Consider the following 25,740-nt stretch of genomic DNA (forward strand, 5'->3'; position numbering starts at 1 on the left):
CAACATTAGAGCCTTAGCCAAAACCATTTTTTTGATCATCTAAATTTTTATATGGTTTCCTTGATGAACTACTAATAAATTTAAATATAAAATTCACTTGAAAGACATACGAATAATTTTTGCTGAACATTTGCAGTAGGAGAATGTATGTTTGTATGTATATTTATATACTGTTTATATATTTTATATATAGTACCATTTTTTATATTTTTATCACTTTGTCAGATCTTATGAGCTTTAATAACTGCCCTTCCACTTTAATAAATGAAATAAAGAAAATTTAGTCAAAGTGAAACTCATTGGCAATTTCGTTTTACTTATTTATTGGAGAGAAGAGACACAGAGAGCAGCAAAGATAGTGAGAGAGCACAGGTGGGGAGGAGAGAGAGAAGCAGGCTTCCCACTGAACAGGGAGCCTTATGTGGGGCTCAATTCCAGCACCGAGAGCATGACCTGTGCCAAAGGCAGATGCTTAATGACTGAGCCACCCAGGTGCCGCATCATTGGCAATTTTAAAGAACAATTTAAAACTCTATCAAAGAACTTAAAAAGGAATCTGGAAAAATAATATATTACGTTCATGGGTAAAATGGTAATGAAAGAAACAAATATTCCTCAAACTACATGTAAATTAATGCAGTGGCAATCATAATCTAGTAGGACATTTTTAAATTGGAGGATAAACTTAAGTCAAACTATCATTTTAAAATGAAACAGTTCATTAATTTTTAAATAAGAAGATAAAATAAGGACTACTTACTCTATCAGATATTAAAATAAATATTAAGTCATAATTGAGAAAAAGTCACAGGGTGATTTAAATAGACCAGGGAGGCAGAAGAGAAAATCCAAATACAAACATTGTATATTTAGACATTTGGATTATAACAGAATTTGGATCAAAATTAATGGTAAAAGAAAGCAGTTAATATAGAACATGATTTTGAAAACCTGGCTTACTCTAAGTGGAAAAATAGATCCTACTTTGTTTAAAGTATTTTTGAAAAGGTTTTTATTATAGAAAATATTTTTTGTAAGAAAGAATTCAGTACAAAATGAGACTGGAGATGCAGGAGCTTCTCTATCAGTCCTATAAAGTATTTTATGTAGGAAAGGTTATTTCCCACAAATAGATGACACCTAGTTAGAGGATGAAACCTGAAAGACTAACATTATTATACAATTAATAATTAGCAAGTGGTTAATATATATCCATAGTTTAAAATGTTTTTTTTTTTTTTTAAATGCCAAGATTATTTGGGTCACCTAGGTAGCTCAGCTATTTGGGTGTGTCTCCCTTTGGCTCTGGTCATGATTCCTGGATCCTGGAATTGAGCCCCATGTCACGTCCCCTGCTCAGCGGGGAGCCTGCTTCTCCTTTCCCTTCTGCCTCCCCCCAGTCTTGCTCTCTCTTGCTATCTCTCTCTCTCTCAAATAAGTTAATAAAATCTTTTAAAAAAATCAAGATTGGGATCCCTGGGTGGCGCAGCGGTTTGGCGCCTGCCTTTGGCCCAGGGCGCGATCCTGGAGACCCGGGATCGAATCCCACGTCGGGCTCCCGGTGCATGGAGCCTGCTTCTCCCTCTGCCTGCATCTCTGCCTTCTCTCTCTCTCTCTCTGTGACTATCATAAATAAATTAAAAAAAAATAAAAAATAAAAAAATAAAAAAATCAAGATTATTCACATGTGGTCATATTAATACCTGCATGTAAAACAGATATAGATATTGTTTGCTAAAAATATTGCCTTGGTTTTGATTGTAAGGAAGACGTGTGTGTGTGTGTGTGTGTGTGTGTTTGTGGCATCCTTTCACTTTTGAGATTATCTTTTCCAATATACTATGTCTGTATTTATACTACTAGTACCATCATTAAAGTTGATATGCAACTTCAGTGTTTCAGAATTTTCTGAAAGCAATTGGAAAGGGGAGAAGACTTGATTTGCAAATGATCACATTCTGTGGGACTTTTCTTTTACAACACCTGCAATTTTTATGCAGTATGACTGGGCTGTAACTTTCCATAACCAAATGCTAACATTGTTAGCTAAAAGCAATCACAGCACCTGTAGTTACATAAATGAGTTGAGTTTTCCTGATGACTCTCTCTTGACATTACTCAAAAGATCAGTACAATCCGTGGATAGACCAATAATGGATAAACCAATACAGTCCACAGATAGATCCAATACAACCAATGGATAGTCTATCCATGGACTGTATTGTATGTATGACACAGAATGGAGAGAAGTGTGTCTTACTTTTGTGATGCACATAATCTTCTTTTATCCAAATATTGAATTAAAATGAGTAAAGAAATTTAAAAAAATTAGTAGAACTGGAGTATTGATTCATCTCAAAATGTTAAAATTTGAGCAAATATTTCTAGCATTCACTTTCCCCACATCAGTACTCTCAATACCCCTAAGCCTTCCATGCATTTTAAGTTGGTTGGTCTCGTGCTGTTCTATTGTCCTCAAATAATCATACCATTTGCAATTCTGTTTATTTGGCAAAATCCTTCTCATTCTAACTTGTGGCTTCCTGACTCTCCAAAGTAATTTATGTTTGTCTGGCACTATTAATATACTGTGGATATGTCTTTAACATTGCAGTATTTTTCCTATCTTGGCTCTTTCCCAAGGACAGGCACATACAGACATCACATTTTTTTTTAAGTCAGTTATCCATCGTTCTTCCTATATTTTCTACTATGCAGTATCCTGGAGAAATCTGATGTCAAACAGGTATTTTTTTCTTTATAAATAATATATTTTCTTTACTTTCTATAGTGTTTTAATTTATCTCTTTCTTTTATTGTTTACTTTTAAGTTACATAATTTCCACAATTTTTATAAGTAGGAATGTTGTTTTCATAAATGTTATTTCACATGCACTAAAATGACTATATCTACATATCCACGTATTAGATTTTAAATTGTTTGTATAAAACAGAGGTTCATATGGAAAGAGGGGAAAGAATAAGACAAGACAAAATCAGAGAAAGAGACAAACCTAAGAGACTCTTAATCATTGGAAGCAAACTGAGGGTCACTGGAGGGGAGGGGTGTGGGGAAATGGGGTAACTGAGTGATGGGCATTTAGGAGGACACCTGATATAATGAGCATTGGATGTTATATAAGACTGATGAATCACTGACTTCTACCTCTGGAACCAATAATACATTAAATGTTAATTAATTGAATTTGAATTTTAAAAAATAAGGCAAAAAATGGTTTCTGCTCCATTGCATCCCATTCTTAGGAATATGTAAACCAAAAATTTAAATAATGAGAATATTCTTTAATATTTTGGATGGAAGAGGAAGAAAAAGATTGCAATTTAATGTATCATCCACTGAATTTGCAAAATCGAAATTCGGCAATAATGTTCAGATATAGTACAGAGTTGACAGAAATGATGCCGGCCAATCAGAGCAGGGGTTAGAAACCCAGCCCAGACATTTATTAGCAGTTTTACCTTAGACACGTTTAATTCATTTCTTTGTATCTCAGTTTCTGCATCTATAGACGTGTCCCATTATTCACACCCAAAGTTTGTTCCAAAGATGTAATATGCCATGAAATAACAAACGTGATATGTTGAATCTTTTACCACATGCACAATTAATAAATGACAACTTATATTAGAAAAATTGTGGAAATTATGTAACTTATATTATATTATTTATAAAAACAGTACAATGTCAGGCACCTCAATTACAAATTATGAAAAATAAAAATTAATAGCTAATACTATATAGCAGGATCTGTTATGGATTCAGTACATATTTTCCCTTGCTTTATTCTCACAGCTTCCCTACAAGGGAGGCACTAGTACTATTATCCCTAATTGCAAATGAGAAAACCGAGGCACAGTTATGTTATTAGGTGGGTGTCAGCAATTGCTGTTCTACAAGTAAGATAAAGGATAAAACTTCTCAGAGGGTGTGGGACAAATCACCTCCTTAACACTCTCATTTCCCTCTTTGTGTATGTCCCCTTGAAGGACTGCAACAGACTGTCAACAAAGTGTTGGAAGTTTTTGTTTGTTTACTGTAAGTTTTTATGAAATCATTTAGCTACTCTTCAGAATAATTTTAGGATATCAGTCTCAGTAATTTTCCTTGATGGCTAAAAAGTTTAACTATCATATGTATATGCTGCCATCTTGTGGTCATGTTCTAGGATTAACCTTCATGTGAATGAATTTTCTGAACCATGAGGCGAATCTTGCCTGTTATGACCAAGTTAACAAGTGCTTAGATCTGAAATTTATTGGCTAACTCAGGGATGCTTGCATGCATGCATGCTGTGATGCATTATCCATATCCTTTTCTGCTCTGAAAGACTCACTCCTCCAGCAGCTGGAAGTCTTGGCCACAGACAGCTTCTACTGTCTGTTGTTTTCTCTAAAAATTGTCCTTATTTATGGCAGTAAACTCTTCTCTGGGGCAACTCATATTCAAGAACTGATAGATGCGGCAACTGTAAATGCTGGGTGATATATATATATATATATATATTTTTTCTCCCAATTTTATTGAGGCATAATTGACATACAACTCAATATAAGTTAAAGGTGTGCCACACAATAAGGTGACATAAATACATTAGAGAATATCACCACAGTTAGTGCAGTTAACATTAATTTTCAGATGTGGTTAAAAGTTTTTCCTTGTGATGAGAATTTTTGGAATCCACTTCTCCAGCAACTTTCAAACATGCCAACAGCAGTGCTAACTATAGTCCTCATGTTGTAGATGACATCCCCAGGATTGATTTATCTTATAACTAGAAGTCTGTACCTTTAGACCACCTCCCTCCAATCCCCGAACCCCTCCCCATCCTCAGGTAACTACAAATCTGATTTCTTTTTCTATGAGTTTGTTTGTTTAGTTTCTACATATAAGTGAGCTATTATAGTATTTGTATTTCTCTGTCAGATTTAATGACACTTGGCAAAATACCTTCAGGATCCAGCCATGTTGTCACAAATGACAGGATTTCCTTCTTCTGTATGCCAGAATAGTATTCCATATATATTCCATATATATATATATACACATATATACACACACACACACACACACACACACAAAAGAAGGAAATCCTGTCATATGCATTATATGCATTATATATATTCCATATACATATATACATATAAATATATAAAATATATAAATAAAATAATAATATATTATTATATATACATATAAATATATTAAAGTATATATAAATAAAAATAAATAAATAGTATTCCAAATATATATACATACATAAATAAAATGATTTTATTTTTAATATTTAAAAATCTTTAAAAAGATTTTATTTATTCATTCATGAGAGACACAGAGAGAGAGAGAGAGAGAGCGAGCATGTGAGCAGGGGGAGAAGCAGAGGGAAAAGAATTTCAAACAGACTCCCTATTGAGTGTGGGGCTCCATCTCATGACCCTGAGAAATCAAGAGTCAGTCGCTCAACTGCCTGAGTCACCAGCCTCCTCCAGCCTCTTTATTCTGTTTATACTTATAGGGACTGGGTGGCTAAGTGGTGGAGCATCTACTCCTCAGGGTGTGATCCCGGGGTCCAGGATCGAGTCCCACATCGGGCTCCCTGAGGGGCCTGCTTCCCTCTCTGCCTGTGTCTCTGCCTCTCTCTCCTATGTGTCTCTCATTAATAAATAAATAAAATCTTTTAAAACAATAATATTTTCTACTTCTGTAGGAAATGCCATTGGGATCTTGATGGAGGCATTATAATCTCTTATAATACTCCTTTTTTGTGTGGTTCATCCATGATTAAAATCACAATTTAAAAAAAATATCACTATCACTATCATTGTTGCGATAAGCCATGAAATCTGGCTTTAACAGGTGGTTTTAGTTTCACATTTCCTAATCCTGCAGATTGACATTTTTTTCTTCTTCTGAAGATCTCTGCTTAGCAATTGCGTTTGTCTCTTCATTCTTATTTTTGTTCCTTCAATTTGCAGCTGCTAATTTTATACCTTTATCCTATATACTTTGTTTATGAACCAGCTCAGCTCTCATATTCCTTTTGAAATGTTACTCAGTTTTACCAATACACAATGTTTCATCTCATCCATCTCATTTTTTTTATAGTTTAACATTTAAATCAATTCATTTTTAGTTTTTTTGTATTTAATCCCCAATATGCAAGTTTCTGAAATCAGAAAATATACCGTCCATTCATTCTTTTACCTGTTAAGCATCTCCTAGTCATACTTACCTGCTCATCTGGAAACCAAGGGGTTTGGGGCCTATTTTTCCTAAGAAAGATAAATAGTTAAGAGTAGGTACTGGGAATTGGTCCATTTGCATTTGTATGTGGGTTCCAGTACTTATAACTTCAGATAAGCTACCTAATTTCTCTGAGTTTCAGATTTATAATCTTTAAAATAAAGATGTTATTATCTACATTATAAGATTATTGAAGAAATGAAATGAGTTAATGTAAGAAGGTTCTAGAAGAGTGTCTGCCAATAATAAGTACCATATGTGTGTCAGCTACAGCACTTGCAATCTAAGAAGGCCTATGACATTCATTTTAAATGTTTTGTTCCAGTAACATTTTAGACTAAGATGTCCAAGAGATAAATTTCAAAATCATTTTTCTATTCACCTGCTTCCTCTTTGTCATTTGCATAAGGAAGCTGCCGCTTAGAATTACTCTCCAGAGCCTGCTCTATTTCTAACCCTTGTACTCTAGGCCAGTCCAGAGTTAAGGGAACCAGAAAAAGGTTGCCCAAAAACCTGAGTGATACTTCTGGTAGATGATACATATGTAGTGTATCACTTTGTACACTTGAGACTTCTCTAAATTTGTTTTGTTTTATAGCACCTCGTCTGCCCACACATTGGGTTTATAGTGGAAAGACAATTTCTCTTATCCTTTATGGGATGCAAAGGAACTGGGAATTAGGTTTGTTAATATGGGTTTATCTGGCAACACCACCTGACTTAGAATCAGGACATCTTGATTCTCAGATGAGTGTCTAGCTTCTAGGATGCTGCATAATGAAGACAGTTATGAATTGCCTCTCTAACTTAAAGCTTGCTATGCTGACAATACTGGTAGCAGCAGCAGCTTCAGCTGGGAGTTTGCAGTGGTCTCCACCCCAGACTTTCCAAATCAGGATCTCAGAAAGTGGGGCCCAGGAGTCTGTGCTTTACCAAGTTCTTCAAGTAATTCTTAGTATGCTCAAATTTGAGAAGCATTGTCCTAGGGTACATTATGAATGAAATTAGACTGAGTTGGAATTGTTGCTCTGTCATTTAATAACTATGTGATTTGGGGAAAGTTGCTTACCACTTCTGTGTCTCCCTTTCTTCTGCTACATTATAAGTTTGTTTATGAAAACCAAACTTTTGATATATTAAAAGTGCTTAGAACTTTTAAAAAGTCAGTAAACACTATTACTATTATTGGCATCATTGTTGCTGTTTAATTAAGATTGCCATTTTCAGGGCACATGGGTGGCTCAGTGGTTGAGTGTCTGCCTGTCTGCTTAGGTCATGATCAATTCTTGAGTGCAAAGGCTTTTACTGAAGCCCCTACCTGGCTTTGCCACACAGAATAAGTACATATGGGGAAACTACATTCTGTCAATATCATTACATAAGCTACTGTTTAATGAGACTGCAGCCAAGCAAAACACATAGAAAGAAATTTGAAAAAGAGTTGGGAAATATTTACATTCAATCTAGATTGGACATGGGTTTTTGACTTCTTGTGTTCACACAATGTTTTTGCTCACCATTTTCATTGGAGGACGGGGGAAATTTAAAGATAAAATATTTAAAATGTTTACCCCCCTGAAAATACTGCAATCAAGAGTCAGAAACTGTCCTTCAAATATTTTCATTCTTACCTTCCTGTAGTTGTTTCCCTCATTTTCATTCCCAAATGGAAAATTTGTGGATATGTAATTTGAAATTTTTTGGATGATAGGTAAATTCAGTCTTAAAAGCATAGGATGTACAAGCCATTTTATATAACAGGCTTGAGCAATGGAATGTAGAGCAAGGCAAAAGGGTCCATAGCAACCCCCATCTGAATATAGGCAAGCCCAGCAAGTGATCCACTTCAAAATATACATAGACTCTAAATGAGTGGGCTACTTACAACCAGACAGTTACCCAGAAAGGGAAATTTCCATATATCCCCACACTGCCACACGTTCCCTCTTTAAAAACTGCCCCCAACTACTGCCTCATGACATATAGCGTCTCCTCAGCTGTCCTGCCCACAGCAACCTTGCAGCATATTCAATAAACTTCTATCTCCTTTGTTCTGCTTCAGGTGAATTCTTTCCCTGCCAGCACCATCGGCTTCTCCCCAGTCATTGCCCCACGTCTGGGGGCGGGGGGGGTGGGAATCTGATCAGGGGAGATGTCACAGAAGGTGTTTTTAACTCTCTAGAGACGGTTAGCTGTTGCTATTTTTCAATAAGTTGCAATCTTGTGTAATGGAATTCCGAATCCACAAGCAACTTAAAGTATATCTTAATATATGAATAGATATTTATTTCACTAATTATTTCAGAAGGAAATCTTTTAAGAATAGATATTTTTGGTATAATTGACAAGAATCTGGGCAAGAATTGGAAGTTACACATAAATACATAATTTTTCTTTGTCCTTGTGTTTGAAAAGCCATTATTTAGGTTAAGAACATGCATAGAGCATTAGGTAACATTACTGTGAATTGCTTGTGTAGTTCCAAATTGATATCCTACTGCAAGATCTTGAGAACAGACACTAGCAAATGTATCGCCATTTTTATAAAATAATTTTTCTTTCCCTATAATCCTTGGAAAAATTTGAGTAAATATCTGGTTAAAGCAATACTGTTTTCCTTTGGACCTATGAGGTTAATATTCTAAAAAGCAAGACAAGTGAAAGGTGTCAGGAGATGTTATCACAGATGGAATTATTTTTCATACATTTCATATAGTCATAAGGTGAACTGAGACAATTGTATATAAAATGTCTACTAATGCATGAAAACCAGGCCTACATGAACTTAATGAAACTAGTTTGTTGTCTTGTAAAATATCTTCATACTCATCTTGCTTCTGCTGATATTTTACCAAAAATTTATTTGAACCACTCTCTTTTGTTGGAGTATGTTATAATTATTCAGTGGTAAGCATGTTAATTTTTATTCTAATTGATATTCTGCATATAAGCTTTTTTTTTAAAAGTGGGATTGTCTTCATTTTGCTTTGCAAATAATGTGGTTTTTACACATTGAAGGTTTGTGACAACTCTGTGTCTAGCAAGTCTTATCAGTGCCATTTTGCTAATAGCATTTGCTCATTTTGTGTCTCTGTGTCATATTTTGGTAATCTTGCAATATTTCAAACTTTTAATTATTATTACATTTTGTATGGTAATCTGTGATCAGTGATTATGACTTGCTGAAAGCTGAGATCATGGATAGCATTTTTAGCAATAAAATATTTTTAAGTTAAGATCTGTACCTCTTTTTAGATATATGCTATTGTACACTTAATAGACTACAGCATAAACATAACTTTCATGTGCACTGGGAAACCAAATCATTCATTTGATTCACCTTATTGTTATATTTACTTCATTGAAGTGGTCTGAAACCGAACCCACAGTATTTCCGAGATGTGACTGTATACATAATCATGCTTGCTTTTTTGTTATTTACTTTCTATGTTGTACTCTTGGGAAGACTCATGGATATCCTGGCCTTACCGACAGGCTATTGTAACCCCAATTTTAACCCCAAACAGTAGCTTTGTAGTGGGTTTTGACAGGCTGTCGTTTTGTCCTATCTGTACTTCCACTACTGTACTGTGTACCCAGTAATTTTTCAAATCTTTTTTCAGTTGAACTAAAAGAAATTTCATAACTCTGAAAATTTATATTATGTAGAAAATTTTAAGCTTCTTATTCACTTGTTGATAGTCTGTTGAGTGATTTCTAGTTTTGGATCAATAGAAAAAAAATGCTATGAACATTCCTGTAAAAACATTTGCATGGACTATGATTTCATTCCTCCTTGTTAAATACATTAAGAGTGGAGTGGTCAAGTCCCATGGCTGGTTAATGTTTAACTTCTAAGAAGCAGCTGAACTGTTTTTTTTAATAAATTTATTTTTTATTGGTGTTCAATTTGCCAACATACAGAATAACACCCAGTGCTCATCCCGTCAAGTGCCCCCCTCAGTGCCCGTCACCCATTCACCCCCACCCCCTGCCCTCCTCCCCATCCACCACCCTTAGTTCGTTTCCCAGAGTTAGGAGTCTCTATGTTCTGTCTCCCTTTCTGATATTTCCCACACATTTCTTCTCCCTTCCCTTATATTCCCTTTCACTATTAATTATATTCCCCAAATGAATGAGAACATATAATGTTTGTCCTTCTCCGATTTGAAAGGGGTTGTACCATTTAACATTTCCTTCAGCAGAGCACGGAGTTCTAGTTACTCCACATTTTCATGGTCATCTGATCTTCTTAATTTGTCATTCCAATGGGTGTATAGTTGTATCCTGTTTGATTTTAATGTGGATGTTTCTAATGGTGACTGTTATAAAACATCTTCTCTTGTTTGCTTTTCCCCTCTTTATGTGTATATCTTCTTTGGTGAATTGTCTGTTCAAAACTTTTCAAATTATACTTTTTTCTTGTCTTTGGTTGGTGTATCAGAATATTTATATAAATCTGGATACAGTTCCAGTATTACATATGCAATTTTGAATTCATTTATATCATTTTTGAATTGTTTCTGTTACTCAATAGTGCCATTTCAAAATCAAACACTTCTAATTTTGATAAAGAGTAATGATCAGGGCAGCCCAGATGGCTCAGCCGTTTAGCACTGCCTTCAGCCCCGGGTGTGATCCTGGAGATCCAGGATCGAGTCCCACGTCGGGCTCCCTGCATGGAGCCTGCTTCTCCCTCTGCCTGTGTTTCTGCCTTTCTCTCTCTCTGTGTCTCTCATGAATAAACAAATAAAATTAAAAAAAAAAAGAGTAATGATCAATTTTTTAAAAATAAATCTTGTTCTTGGTATTGATTCTAAGAAATCTTTGCCTACCAGAGGTTACAAATATTTTTTTTTTCTTCCAGAGAAATCTTTACAAATATTGGTTTACAAAGGTTCCAGGTATTATTTTTTCTTCCAGACAGTCTAGAGTTTCACATGTTACATTTATACCAAGTAATCATTTTGAGTTAATTTTTAATAAGTTTCCATATATGAGTCAAAGTTCAATTTTGTTACACATGTGCATATCCAATATTCCTACCTCATCTGTTGAAAGATCTGTGCTTTCCCCACTAAATGCAACTAGGTTGAAAATAAATTGATTACATATGTCTATTTCTGGACTCTTTTCTGTTCCACTGATCATTTCTGTATCTTGATGCAAATACCGTCTTGATTACCTAGAATAATAATAATAATAATAATAATAACAATAATAATAATAATTTCATCCTTTTCTTACATAGGCATTTGGTCTAATAAATTTTTTCATAGGTACTTCTTTAACTGCATCCTGCAGATATTTGAATCTTATATACATTTTTTTGTTTTATTAAAAATGCTTTCTAATTTTCTATTAGAATTCTTCTAGGCCCCATGCATTTTTAGATGTGCATCATTTAGATTACAAAATTTGAGACTGTTCCAGATATGTTTTTGTGATTGATTTCAATTTGTTTTTATATTAGAGATCAGTGTAGTTTGCATATTTTGAAATTGTTTTAAAGCACTGAAACTTTCTTTTAGGGACCAGAATTTGTTCCACCTTGATAAGTATCTATGTGTACTGTAGGATTATTTTGAGTTCAAGTAATCAAAACACACTCGCTGCAGGAAAAGCTCTTTGCCTCCACTCAACTGCCTAAATTTACATTGGAATGGAGAACCTATACCAGAAAGAGAGCTATTAACAGAGACTCCTCTCTTTACTTAAGAAACTGCGTGATAGGTCAAGCTTTGATTTTCAAAACATTTCCTTTCACCTTCCTGCTAATGACCTTCTCTCCTTTGAATCCTCAGGCTCTACCCCTCTCCTTAACTTATATAAATTTCATGCCACCTCATTGTCTTTGGAATTCCATGTCTGTGTGGATTGCCTTTATATACACCCATTCAATTTGATTTTCGTTAATCTGTCTCTAACGTCAAATGATTCTAAGTCCAACTAGAAGGGCCCAAGGGAAGAAGATCTTCCTCCTTGACAGTACTGAAAAAGAGTGTGTACAGTACCAGAGAGGGTTGGTTTTTTTCTGTTTTTTTTTGTTTTTGTTTGTTTTTGTATGTGTGTGGGTGCTTTTTTTGTTGTTGTTGTTTTGTTTTGTTTTTTGTTTGTATTTGAGAGCCATATACAGATCAATTTGTTGCAGGTATTTGATCTTACACAATTGTGGAGATGACTGAAGTCTCAGCTGAAAGGCTGAATTTAGCTTATAAGGTTCATTCTGTAAGGTTTATTCTTCACAACTCCTGCTGGAGATTAAAGCTACTGCAGAGGCAGTTGGGAAGGATAATGGATTAAAGAGATTGAAAGAAACCCAGGACAAACTGGAGCCAACATCGAGATCTGAAAATCCACCAGGATGGACACTAAATCATGTCCATTCTTGATATCACTTATATAGCAGTACAGATGCCTGACAGAGAGCTGAGGCCCTTCATCTTGGGGTTAATTATTCCTACACCCAGATATTGTAGAAGATGAAGGAGGATCCAGAGGAAGATAGAGCAGTTGCCATCCACCCACCTGCTGCTTCTGACTAATAAGCGGTGGATCAGCAGCAACATCCAAGAGCTACAAAATGGCTCCCACTTCACTTCTGCCTTCCAAATCTGCCACAGGAATCTCCCGCCTGGCCCCAAGCATCCGGACATTCATAAGAATGACTATTATGGGAAGTGTATTTCCGTCTATTCAAGTTCATCCATATTGAAGTGGCTTCATGTTTTCTGTTGATTTGGTTAAATGTTCAATAAAGGTCAAATGGCCAATTCAAGTTGGCATATAACAAAGCAGCATCATGTTTTCTACTGATATTGGTTAGGGATCTAACAAATGTCCGATGTGCTTGGACAACTGACAGTGTTACATCCTTTATACTGACACTATTTTCTCTATATGTTGTGTCAAGTTTTGAGCAAGGGATGTTGAGTTCTCTGTATTTGTGGGATATTGTTTTGTTTCCTTTTGCTGTATATACCATTTTTTTCCCAATAAAATATATAAAATAACCGCTTCATCAAAGTTTGTTATTTTAGCAGTAAATTTTTTTTTCAGTAAATGTATTCAATATTTAAATGGTGAAGGACAGAACCACCAGGAACAATGTGAAGAAAAAAAAAACACTACATATCAAAGCACCGTTGATACTGCTTTTAAAAAAATCATAGAATTTATCATAGTGTTTGTATAATTAGGCATGTAATTTTCTATAGATGCACTTAATATCATTATAAACAGGGATATTTTACATAGCTAAATATCCACACATATAATTTTAAAATATAGATTGATGAAACATTTCTAATGCTCATTTCTACCACAGAAGCAGGAGGTAGATTCAATGTTTACTAAGATTGATTCCATTTTCATTCAGACTCTAGGCATTCTTGCTTTGGGAAGATTAGGAGTCTCATATTTCTGCTGAAATTCTGTAGTAGTAAAATGTTCATGATGCTATGTCTTATTACTATTACCTGATGGGAAGGTTTAACAATTTGGTGCTCATAAAAACATGAATCTTCTGGCTTCTGCACACAATACTTTCGAAAGTTCTGTAAGAGTTCATTTTTTTCTATGTATTTACAAGGTGGGTAAATGAAGCAGTGGGAAAGCCATAAATGTGCTAAATGCTAATGATGACTTTTCTGGAAATAAGCAACAAACATCTATTTGTATGTGGTCATTGTGTCACCATGAGATGGGAGTCATTTTATATCAATGAAAATTGTTCTTATGGCCAGCTTTAGTATGGTTGCATATCACATATTTACCAAAGCAAAAGAAATCTCTGCAGTAGAGAAAATTACCCAGAGTGGAAATCTACCATCTATCTGTCCTCAATCTTGTCATCATTGCATTTTTCAAGTGTTCTATAATTTTTAGCTTTTTCTTTTAGATTCTTTTCTCTTGGTGATCAAGATCTATAAAATTTAAATACTCAGGTTGAAAAATTTTCATGAGGGGGATCCCTGGGTGACTCAGCGGTTTGGCGCCTGCCTTTGGCCCAGGGCGCGATCCTGGAGTTCCGGGATCGAGTCCGGCATCTGGCTCCCGGCATGGAGCCTGCTTCTCCCTTTGCCTGTGTCTCTGCCTCTCTCTCTCTCTCTCTCTCTCTCTGTGTCTATCATAAATAAATAAATAAATAAATAAATAAATAAATAAATAAATCTTTAAAAAATTTCATGAAACAGTGTATTAGGTCACATTCACTGTCATAAATGGGTGCAAAGACAAATATAGACTGGATGGATCGTCATCATCATTGCCATGTGACTTAATTCCTGGTAGTTTCTGAACACAGACTTGGCTCAAATGACATACACTTAGTAATAGTTTGCCACTTCTTTGTGTTGTTCTCACATTGCTTTGACAGTATTTTGGAATTTTATGCATTTTCAATTGACTCCTCAAAAAGGTTAATGAAAAAAGAATACTGAATGTTATTTTTGTTTTGTTTTTCTGTAAAAGCAAAAATCTTCTGGGTTTTTGAGGGTTAGAAATCCATCCTTGCTGGGATATCTGGGTGACTCATTCAGTTAAGTGTCTGTCTTTGGTTCAGGTCATGTTCCTGGAGTCCTGGGATCCAGCCCTGAGTCAAGTGCAGGGCTGAGCAGGGAGTCTGCTTCTCGCTCTCCCTCTGGCTGCCGCTCCCCCTGCTTGTGCTCTCTCTCTCTTTTTCTTTCAAATAAATAATTTTTAAAAATCCATTCTAGCCATTTATTAACCTCAAACATGTTAATATTTAGTCTCTTTGTACTCAGTTTCTGCATCTGTGTGACCCATTTATTCACATCCCCAATTTTTTCCAAATATTTAATGAGATACCCTGCGTGATAAAACTGTAATATGATAAATCTTGTTCTACATGCACAATCAATAAATGACAGTTTAGATTAGAATTAAGTGTAGTATCAGGCATCTTACTGGGAAATTGTGTGTAATAAAAGTTAATAACTAATACAACATACCAGGGTCTGTTATAGATTCAACAGATATTGTCTCCTCTTACTATACCCTCACAGTAACTCTACAAGGGAGGTACCAGTATTATTATCTCCATTTGCAAATGAGGAAATGGAGTCACAGATGTTATCAGGTGGGTGTCAGGAACAGCTTTTTTTTTTTTTTTTTTTTAAGATTTTACTTATTTATTCATGAGAGACAGAGAGAGAGGCAGAGACACAGGCAGAGGGAGGAGCAGGCTCCATGCAGGGAGCCTGATGTGGGACTCAATCCTCAGACTCCAGGATCATGCCCTGGGCTGAAGGCAGACGCTCAACCTCTGAGCCACCCAGGTGTCCCAGCAGCAGCTATTCTAGAGGTAAGATGAAAGGTAGAACCCCTTTACCAGAAGGTGTGGGACAAATCATCTCTCTAACACTCTCATCCCCTCATTGCGTATGTCCCCTTGAAGGATGGTAGCAGACTGCCAACAAGTGTGGAGGTTGTTTTTACTGTCAACTTTTTTGTAAATCATCCATCTACTCTTTAGAATAAGTTTAGGATATTCAACTAACAGAGCTTAATTATTTTCCTTGGCGTCAAATAAAAATGTAGCTATCATATGTGTATGCTGCCATCTTGTGCTCAGTTCCAGGATTACCCATCATGTTATTGAATATTTTGTCATGAGATGAATTACTCAATAGCCCGACACAGAGTACTAACATGATTTTGCAGCATTTAATTATTTTGTACAAAAAAGACATATTTCTGTCAAGGTTATATGTAACCGAAAAGTACAGATGAGCGAACACACCTTCTCCAGGGTTAAGATCTCCTGGGAGTAATAATACTAATGTACTTACTAGTAAGGAAATCTTGCCCATTACGGCTGGGTTATCAAATGCTTAGATCTGAATTTATCAGGCTAACTCAAAGATGATGCATGTGCGCATGCTACGATACATTACCCAGGTCCCTCACTCCCCCAGCAGCTGGAAGTCCTGACCGCAAATAGCTCTACTGTCGATTTTCTCTTAAAATTGGACTTACCATAAGCAATCCTTTCCTTGGGAAAATCCGCATTCAAGACAGGTTGATGTGGAAACTGTAAATGGCAAGCAATATATATTTTTGTGTATCTTGTTGTGGGGGCTGTTAGGTCTCTGACTCCATCCTAACTCATCTTCTCCAATCCTGCTTCTCTCACTACCTCCACAAGGAGATATAAAACTGGAGATCTTCCCCCAGTAAACATTATGCATGCTAATCTTTACCAGAGTCTGATTATCTGATTGGGCAAATTACCTGCAATATGGATTATATAGTTTACAGTTCACATATCTTTAAAAAAGATCTCTAAATATTACCTCTGTTAATGTTAGCATGATACTCATATTTAGGTGATACACCCATGTTTAGCACGGTTGTAGTAAGACATAAATTCTGGTCTTAATGAGTGGTTCTATTTTATCATATCCTAACCCTATGCATTGAGTTTTTTTTTCCTTAAACAAACAACAACAACAACAACCTCTGCCTGGCTGTTGTGTTTGTCTTTTCAGTTCTAGTCCTGTTACTTTAATTAACTGCTGCTAATTCTATCAGCTTATTACTATGTCCTGTGCATTGTTCCTGGAAGAGCTCAGCTCCCTTTTCTCCTTTGCAATGTACAGTTTCACTGTGCACTTAATCTATCGTATGATCTCTCCTACCTTTCTACTTTACCACTTAGATGAATTCATTCCTTCATTACTTCCTGATGTTTTCTTTGTATTTTTCTGATGTCAGAATTATATTGTCCTCTCTTTTATGTTCAGATTCACTGATATTTAAATCTTCACTTGAAATAAAGGAGACAATATCCTCTACATATATGTTACATTTTGTATGTTATCAGTGCTGAAAACACATTTTGTTAAATTAAGGAACACAATTTTCCTCCCACTTCACAAATGTATATATATAGACATACTGATGAAATAATAAGGCATTTAAACACCTCCAATTAAGCAAATAATAAGACTTGCAAGTAATAAGACTTGACTTTTTGTTTGCTTTGTGGATTATTTTAATGATCAGTTTAAAATAGAAGTAAAGTTATGAAATAAAAAATTACACTGCATATTAGCCAGGCTGGTAAGACAAACATCATGGGGATTGGAGACACAGGAAAGTAGGAGAAGGTGTTAACAGGGACAAATAGATCCTCCTCTTCCAGAGGTCTTTGCCAAGATGGCCATTTATACCATCAGTTGAATTTTGTCAACCTGAGAGCTACAAATCACATGATTTTAACATGAGGCAGGTGTTGAACTGGACATTTCACTTCTGGAGTAAGGAAGTTTAAAATAGTTGAAGCAAATGGTACTGGAGGGTATTACGCTGAGTGAAGTAAGTCAATCGGAGAAGGACAAACATTATATGTTCTCATTCATTTGGGGAACATAAATAATAGTGAAAGGGAATATAAGGGAAGGGAGAAGAAGTGTGTGGGAAATATCAGAAAGGGAGACAGAACATGAAGACTCCTAACTCTGGGAAATGAACTAGGGATGGTGGAAGGGGAGGAGGGCGGGGGGTGGGGGTGAATGGGTGACGGGCACTGAGGGGGGCACTTGATGGGATGAGCACTGGGTGTTATTCTGTATGTTGGTAAGTTGAACACCAATAAAAAATAAATTATTATAAAAATAAAAATAATCTTTTAAAAATAAAATAAAAAAAATAAATAAAATAGTGTTTCAGGAAGTGTCAGGATAGGAGTGGGTGGTATTGATGTAAATCTATTGATGCCCATATATGATTAGTAAAATTTAGGATCTCAAGTATAATTGAAACCAAATGAAACTTAGCAGAAACTACTGAAGCAAAGTAAGGTAAAAGATGTAATCCAATAGACATTTTCCCAAAAGCACATTATAGTTGCAAATAACAAAGATTACTTTATCTTCTTGTCACAGAGACAACTAGCTTTGCAGAATTGTTGAACTGACTGTGGGCTGCATCCGAAACTACGTTTTTGTATCTGACAGTTACTGTATTCATCATAGTAGAGGCAGGGGTTAGCTGGAAGGAAAAAACATGTTTTCAAAATATTATCTCAAAAATTCACCATTGCTGAAGAAAGAGATAATCTCCTTAAAGACATAAAAGGAATTATCCCCCTGTGCTTCTGAAAACTAGCAATCTGTTTTCTGTATCTGTGAGGTTTTTTTTCTTTTTTAGCCACATATAAGTGAGATCATGTGGTGTTTGTCTTTCTATATCTGACTTATTTCACTTAGAATAATGCCTTCAAGATCCATCCATTATGTCATAAATGATAAGATTTCCATTTGTCTTATTGCTGAGCAGTTTACATAGTATATATATCATATACATGTATATCATATTTTCTTTATCCACTCATCTGCCAATGGACTGTGTTTCCATGCCTAAACTATTGTAAGTAATGCTGCACTGAGCACAGAGGTTTAAATATCTCTTTGAGTTAATGTTTTTATTTTCTTCAGATAGATATCCAGAAGTAGAATTGCTGGATCATATGACTGTTATATTTTTAATTTTTGAGGAGGCTTCAAATGGCTTCCTATAGTGACTGTACCCATTTACATTCCCATCAGCATTGCACAAGGATTTCCTTTTCATCACCCCCACACCCCCACTTATCTCTTTTTTGACGATAGCTATTCTAACGAATATGTGGTATATCCCTGCACTTCCCTGATGATCAATGATATTAAGCACGTTTTCATCTAACTGTTGGCTGTATGGATGTCTTCTTTGGAAAAATATCAGTTTAGTTCTTCCAATTTTCTAATTGGATTTTTTTATTAGGCTTTATATGTTCTTTATATATTTTGGAGATTAACATCTTATCAGACATATGATTTGCAAATATTTTCTCCCATTCAATGGGATGTCATTTAATTTTGTTGATGGTTTCCTTTGCTGTACAGAAGCTTTTTAGTTAGATGTGGTCTCATTTTTATTGAAGAGACTGTCTTTTCCCTTTGTATTTATTTGGCTTCTTTGTTATAAATTAATTGACCATATATGCATTGGTTTATTCCTGGGCTCTCCATTCTTTTCCATTAATATATGTGTCTGTTTTTATGCTAATACCATACTATTTTGATGACTATATGTAGCTTTGTAATACAGTTTGAAATCAGGAAGTGTGATATCACTAGCTTTATTCTTCTTTCTCAAGATTTCTTTGGCTAGTTGGGGTCTTTTGTTGTTCCATACAAATTTTAGGAGTATTTATTCTAGTTCTATCAAAAATGCCATTCGAAGTTTGGTAGTGATTGCACTGAATCTGTAGATAGCTTTGGGTAGTATGGACATTAAAAAAATATTAATTCTTCCAATCCATGAGCATGGAATATATTTCCATTTATTTGTATCTTCTTATTTTTCACCCATATCTTATAATTTTCAGTATGTAGATCTTTCATTGCCTTGGTGAAATTTATTCTTAGATATATTTTTTATTTTTGATGCAATTACAACTAGGATTTTTAAAAAAAATATTTTTCTGATAGTCTGTTGGTAGTTCACATAAAAATCATTTGTGTATATTGATTCTATATCCTGGAATTTTACTGAATTCAGTTATTAATTCCAATAATTTTCTGGTGGAGTTTTTACGGTATTCTATATGTACTATCATGTCATCTGCAAGTAGAGTCTCTTTTAGTTCTTCCTTTCTGATTTTAGTTACTTGTATTTCTTTTTCTTGCCTAATTCCTCTGGTTAGGACTTCCAAAACTATGTTGAATTAAAATGGGAAGGGTAGGCATTCTTGTCTTGTCCAGGCCCTTAGAAATCTTTTCACTTTTCATCATGAATATGGTGTTTGTTGTGGTCTTCTCATATCTGACCTTTACAATGTTAAGGTAAGTTCCTTGTGTGCCAAATTTGAGAGCTTTTATCATGAAAGAACGTCAAATTTTGTCAAATGCTTTTCTGTATCTATTAAGATAACTATATGATTTTTATTCTTCACATTGTCTGATTTGTGGATGTTGAGCCAGTCTTGCATCCTTAGAATAAATTCCACTTGATTGTGGTGTATGATCTTTTCAATGTACTGGTGCAGTTGGTTTGCTAAATTTTATTGAGAGTTTTGCATCTATGTTCATCAGATATATTGGCCTGTAATTAATTTTTATTGCAGTGTAATTGTCTGACATTAGTATCAGGGTAATGTTGGCCTCATGAAATGAGTTTGGAAGTGTTCCTCTCTTTCCTATTTTTTGGAGGAGTTTTAAAACTATTAGTATTAATTCTTCTTTAAATGTTTGGTAGATTCACTGGTGAAGCCATCTGGTCCTGGGCTTTTCGTAGTTGGGAGGATTTTGATTATTGATTCAATATCCTTACGAGTACTTAGTCTGTTCAGATTTCCCATTTATTCATGATTCAATCTTGGTGGGTTTTATGTTTATTTCTTCATAGTTTAGTCTTTGTAAGTTGTCTATTTTTAACTTTAGTGTATTTCTTCCAATTAGTTGTTCAATTTGTTGCCATACAATTGTTCATAGCATACTCCTATGCCCCTTTTTGTTTGCATGTATCAGTTGTAATGTCTTCTTTTTTTTTTTTTTCTTTCATTTTTTTTTATTGGTGTTCAATTTACTAACATACAGAATAACACCCAGTGCCCGTCACCCATTCACTCCCACCCCCCGCCCTCCTCCCCTTCTACCGCCCCTAGTTCGTTTCCCAGAGTTAGCAGTCTTTACGTTCTGTCTCCCTTTCTGATATTTCCCACACATTTCTTCTCCCTTCCCTTATTTTCCCTTTCACTATTATTTATATTCCCCAAATGAATGAGAACATATAATGTTTGTCCTTCTCCGACTGACTTACTTCACTCAGCATAATACCCTCCAGTTCCATCCACGTTGAAGCAAATGGTGGGTATTTGTCATTTCTAATAGCTGAGTAATATTCCATTGTATACATAAACCACATCTTCTTTATCCATTCATCTTTCGTTGGACACCGAGGCTCCTTCCACAGTTTGGCTATCGTGGCCATTGCTGCTAGAAACATCGGGGTGCAGGTGTCCCGGCGTTTCATTGCATTTGTATCTTTGGGGTAAATCCCCAACAGTGCAATTGCTGGGTCGTAGGGCAGGTCTATTTTTAACTGTTTGAGGAACCTCCACACAGTTTTCCAGAGTGGCTGCACCAGTTCACATTCCCACCAACAGTGTAAGAGGGTTCCCTTTTCTCCGCATCCTCTCCAACATTTGTTGTTTCCTGCCTTGTTAATTTTCCCCATTCTCACTGGTGTGAGGTGGTATCTCATTGTAGTTTTGATTTGTATTTCCCTGATGGCAAGTGATGCAGAGCATTTTCTCATATGCATGTTGGCCATGTCTATGTCTTCCTCTGTGAGATTTCTGTTCATGTTTTTTGCCCATTTCATGATTGGATTGTTTGTTTCTTTGCTGTTGAGTTTAATAAGTTCTTTATAGATCTTGGACACTAGCCCTTTATCTGATACGTCATTTGCAAATATCTTCTCCCATTCTGTAGGTTGTCTTTTAGTTTTGTTGACTGTATCCTTTGCTGTGCAAAAGCTTCTTATCTTGATGAAGTCCCAATAGTTCATTTTTGCTTTTGTTTCTTTTGCCTTCGTGGATGTATCTTGCAAGAAGTTACTATGGCCGAGTTCAAAAAGGGTGTTGCCTGTGTTCTTCTCTAGGATTTTGATGGAATCTTGTCTCACATTTAGATCTTTCATCCATTTTGAGTTTATCTTTGTGTATGGTGAAAGAGAGTGATCTAGTTTCATTCTTCTGCATGTGGATGTCCAATTTTCCCAGCACCATTTATTGAAGAGACTGTCTTTCTTCCAATGGATAGTCTTTCCTCCTTTATCGAATATTAGTTGCCCATAAAGTTCAGGGTCCACTTCTGGATTCTCTATTCTGTTCCACTGATCTATGTGTCTGTTTTTGTGCCAGGACCACACTGTCTTGATTACCACAGCTTTGTAGTACAACCTGAAATCTGGCATTGTGATGCCCCCAGATATGGTTTTCTTTTTTAAAATTCCCCTGGCTATTCGGGGTCTTTTCTGATTCCACACAAATCTTAAAATAATTTGTTCTAACTCTCTGAAGAAAGTCCATGGTATTTTGATAGGGATTGCATTAAACGTGTATATTGCCCTGGGTAACATTGACATTTTCACAATATTAATTCTGCCAATCCATGAGCATGGAATATTTTTCCATCTCTTTGTGTCTTCCTCAATTTCTTTCAGAAGTGTTCTATAGTTTTGAGGGTATAGATCCTTTACATCTTTGGTGAGGTTTATTCCTAGGTATCTTATGCTTTTCGGTGCAATTGTAAATGGGATTGACTCCTTAATTTCTCTTTCTTCAGTCTCATTGTTAGTGTATAGAAATGCCACTGACTTCTGGGCATTGATTTTGTATCCTGCCACGCTACCGAATTGCTGTATGAGTTCTAGCAATCTTGGGGTGGAAACTTTTGGGTTTTCTATGTAGAGTATCATGTCATCGGCGAAGAGGGAGAGTTTGACTTCTTCTTTGCCAATTTGAATGCCTTTAATGTCTTTTTGTTGTCTGATTGCTGAGGCTAGGACTTCCAGTACTATGTTGAATAGCAGTGGTGAGAGTGGACATCCCTGTCTTGTTCCTGATCTTAGGGGAAAGGCTCCCAGTGCTTCCCCATTGAGAATGATATTTGCTGTGGGCTTTTCATAGATGGCTTTTAAGATGTCGAGGAATGTTCCCTCTATCCCTACACTCTGAAGAATTTTGATCAGGAATGGATGCTGTATTTTGTCAAATGCTTTCTCTGCATCCAATGAGAGGATCATATGGTTCTTGGTTTTTCTCTTGCTGATATGATGAATCACATTGATTGTTTTACGGGTGTTGAACCAGCCTTGTGTCCCAGGGATAAATCTTACTTGGTCATGGTGAATAATTTTCTTAATGTATTGTTGGATCCTATTGGCCAGTATCTTGTTGAGAATTTTTGCATCCATGTTCATCAGGGATATTGGTCTGTAATTCTCCTTTTTGGCGGGGTCTTTGTCTGGCTTTGGAATTAAGGTGATGCTGGCTTCATAGAACGAATTTGGAAGTACTCCATCTCTTTCTATCTTTCCAAACAGCTTTAGGAGAATAGGTATGATTTCTTCTTTAAACGTTTGATAAAATTCTCCTGGGAAGCCATCTGGCCCTGGACTCTTGTGTCTTGGGAGGTTTTTGATGACTGCTTCAATTTCCTCCCTGGTTATTGGCCTGTTCAGGTTTTCTATTTCTTCCTGTTCCAGTTTTGGTAGTTTGTGGCTTTCCAGGAATGCGTCCATTTCTTCTAGATTGCCTAATTTATTGGCGTATAGCTGTTCATAATATGTTTTTAAAATCATTTGTATTTCCTTGGTGTTGGTAGTGATCTCTCCTTTCTCATTCATGATTTTATTAATTTGAGTCTTCTCTCTCTTCTTTTTAATAAGGCTGGCTAATGGTTTATCTATCTTATTAATTCTTTCAAAGAACCAACTCCTGGTTCTGTTGATCTGTTCCACAGTTCTTCTGGTCTCGATTTCGTTGAGTTCTGCTCGAATCTTTATTAACTCCCTTCTTCTCTTGGGTGTAGGATCTATTTGCTGTTTTTTCTCTAGCTCCTTTATGTGTAAGGTTAGCTTTTGTATTTGAGTTCTTTCCAGTTTTTGAATGGATGCTTGTATTGTGATGTATTTCCCCCTTAGGACTGCTTTTGCTGCATCCCAAAGATTTTGAACGGTTGTATCTTCATTCTCATTAGTTTCCATGAATCTTTTTAATTCTTCCTTAATTTCCTGGTTGACCCTTTTATCTTTTAGCAGGATGGTCCTTAACCTCCATGTGTTTGAGGTCCTTCCAAACTTCTTGTTGTGATTTAGTTCTAATTTCAAGGCATTATGGTCCGAGAATATGCAGGGGACAATCCCAATCTTTTGGTATCGGTTCAGACCCGATTTGTGACCCAATATGTGGTCTATTCTGGAGAAAGTTCCATGTGCGCTTGAGAAGAATGTGTATTCAGTTGAGTTTGGATGTAAAGTTCTGTAGATATCTGTGAAATCCATCTGGTCCAGTGTATCATTTAAAGCTCTCGTTTCTTTGGAGATGTTTTGCTGAGAAGACCTATCGAGTATAGAAAGAGCTAGATTGAAGTCACCAAGTATAAGTGTATTATTATCTAAGTATTTCTTCACTTTGGTTAATAATTGATTTATATATTTGGCAGCTCCCACATTCGGAGCATATATATTGAGGATTGTTAAGTCCTCTTGTTGAATAGATCCTTTAAGTATGATATAGTGTCCCTCTTCATCTCTCACTACAGTCTTTGGGGTAAATTTTAGTTTATCTGATATAAGGATGGCTACCCCTGCTTTCTTTTGAGGACCATTCGAATGGTAAATGGTTCTCCAACCTTTTATTTTCAGGCTGTAGGTGTCCTTCTGTCTAAAATGAGTCTCTTGTAGACAGCAAATAGATGGGTCCTGCTTTTTTATCCAGTCTGAAACCCTGCGCCTTTTGATGGGGTCATTAAGCCCGTTCACATTCAGAGTTACTATTGAGAGATATGAGTTTAGTGTCATCATGATATCTATTCAGTCCTTGTTTTTGTGGACTGTTCCACTGAACTTCTTCTTAAAGGGGAATTTTAAGAGTCCCCCTTAAAATTTCTTGCAGAGCTGGTTTGGAGGTCACATATTCTTTTAGTTGCTGCCTGTCTTGGAAGCTCTTTATCTCTCCTTCCATTTTGAATGAGAGCCTTGCTGGATAAAGTATTCTTGGTTGCATGTTCTTCTCATTTAGGACCCTGAATATATCCTGCCAGCCCTTTCTGGCCTGCCAGGTCTCTGTGGAGAGGTCTGCTGTTACCCTAATACTCCTCCCCATAAAAGTCAGGGATTTCTTGTCTCTTGCTGCTTTAAGGATCTTCTCCTTATCTTTGGAATTTGCAAGCTTCACAATTAAATGTCGAGGTGTTGAACGGTTTTTATTGATTTTAGGGGGGGATCTCTCTATTTCCTGGATCTGAATGCCTGTTTCCCTTCCCAGATTAGGAAAGTTTTCAGCTAGAATTTGTTCAAATACATATTCTGGCCCTCTGTCCCTTTCGGCGCCCTCGGGAACCCCAATTAAACGTAGGTTTTTCTTCCTCAGGCTGTCGTTTATTTCCCTTAATCTATCTTCATGGTCTTTTAATTGTTTGTCTCTTTTTTCCTCAGTTTCCCTCTTTGCTATCAACTTGTCTTCTAGGTCACTCACTCGTTCTTCCACCTCGTTAACCCTCGTCGTTAGGACTTCTAGTTTGGATTGCATCTCATTCAATTGATTTTTAATTTCTGCCTGATTAGCTCTAAATTCTGCAGTCATGAAGTCTCTTGAGTCCTTTATACTTTTTTCTAGAGCCACCAGTAGCTGTATAATAGTGCTTCTGAATTGGCTTTCTGACATTGAATTGTAATCCAGATTT

At 35.9% G+C, this 25,740-nt stretch overlaps 1 protein-coding gene across 1 annotated transcript in view; it reads right to left on the reverse strand.

Moving 5' to 3' along the window:
• Positions 1-18,149: 18,149 nt before the first annotated feature.
• Positions 18,150-25,740, reverse strand: part of CRISP1 (cysteine rich secretory protein 1) — a 37,114-nt gene continuing 29,523 nt past the window's right edge. The window contains exon 8 of the mRNA XM_049092603.1: positions 18,150-18,277. Within this exon, the coding sequence (XP_048948560.1) occupies positions 18,150-18,277 (128 nt within the window). The remainder of the gene's footprint in view (positions 18,278-25,740) is intronic.

Source organism: Canis lupus, chromosome 12 (genome assembly GCF_003254725.2).
Source record: "Canis lupus dingo isolate Sandy chromosome 12, ASM325472v2, whole genome shotgun sequence".
Classification (NCBI taxonomy): domain Eukaryota; kingdom Metazoa; phylum Chordata; class Mammalia; order Carnivora; family Canidae; genus Canis; species Canis lupus.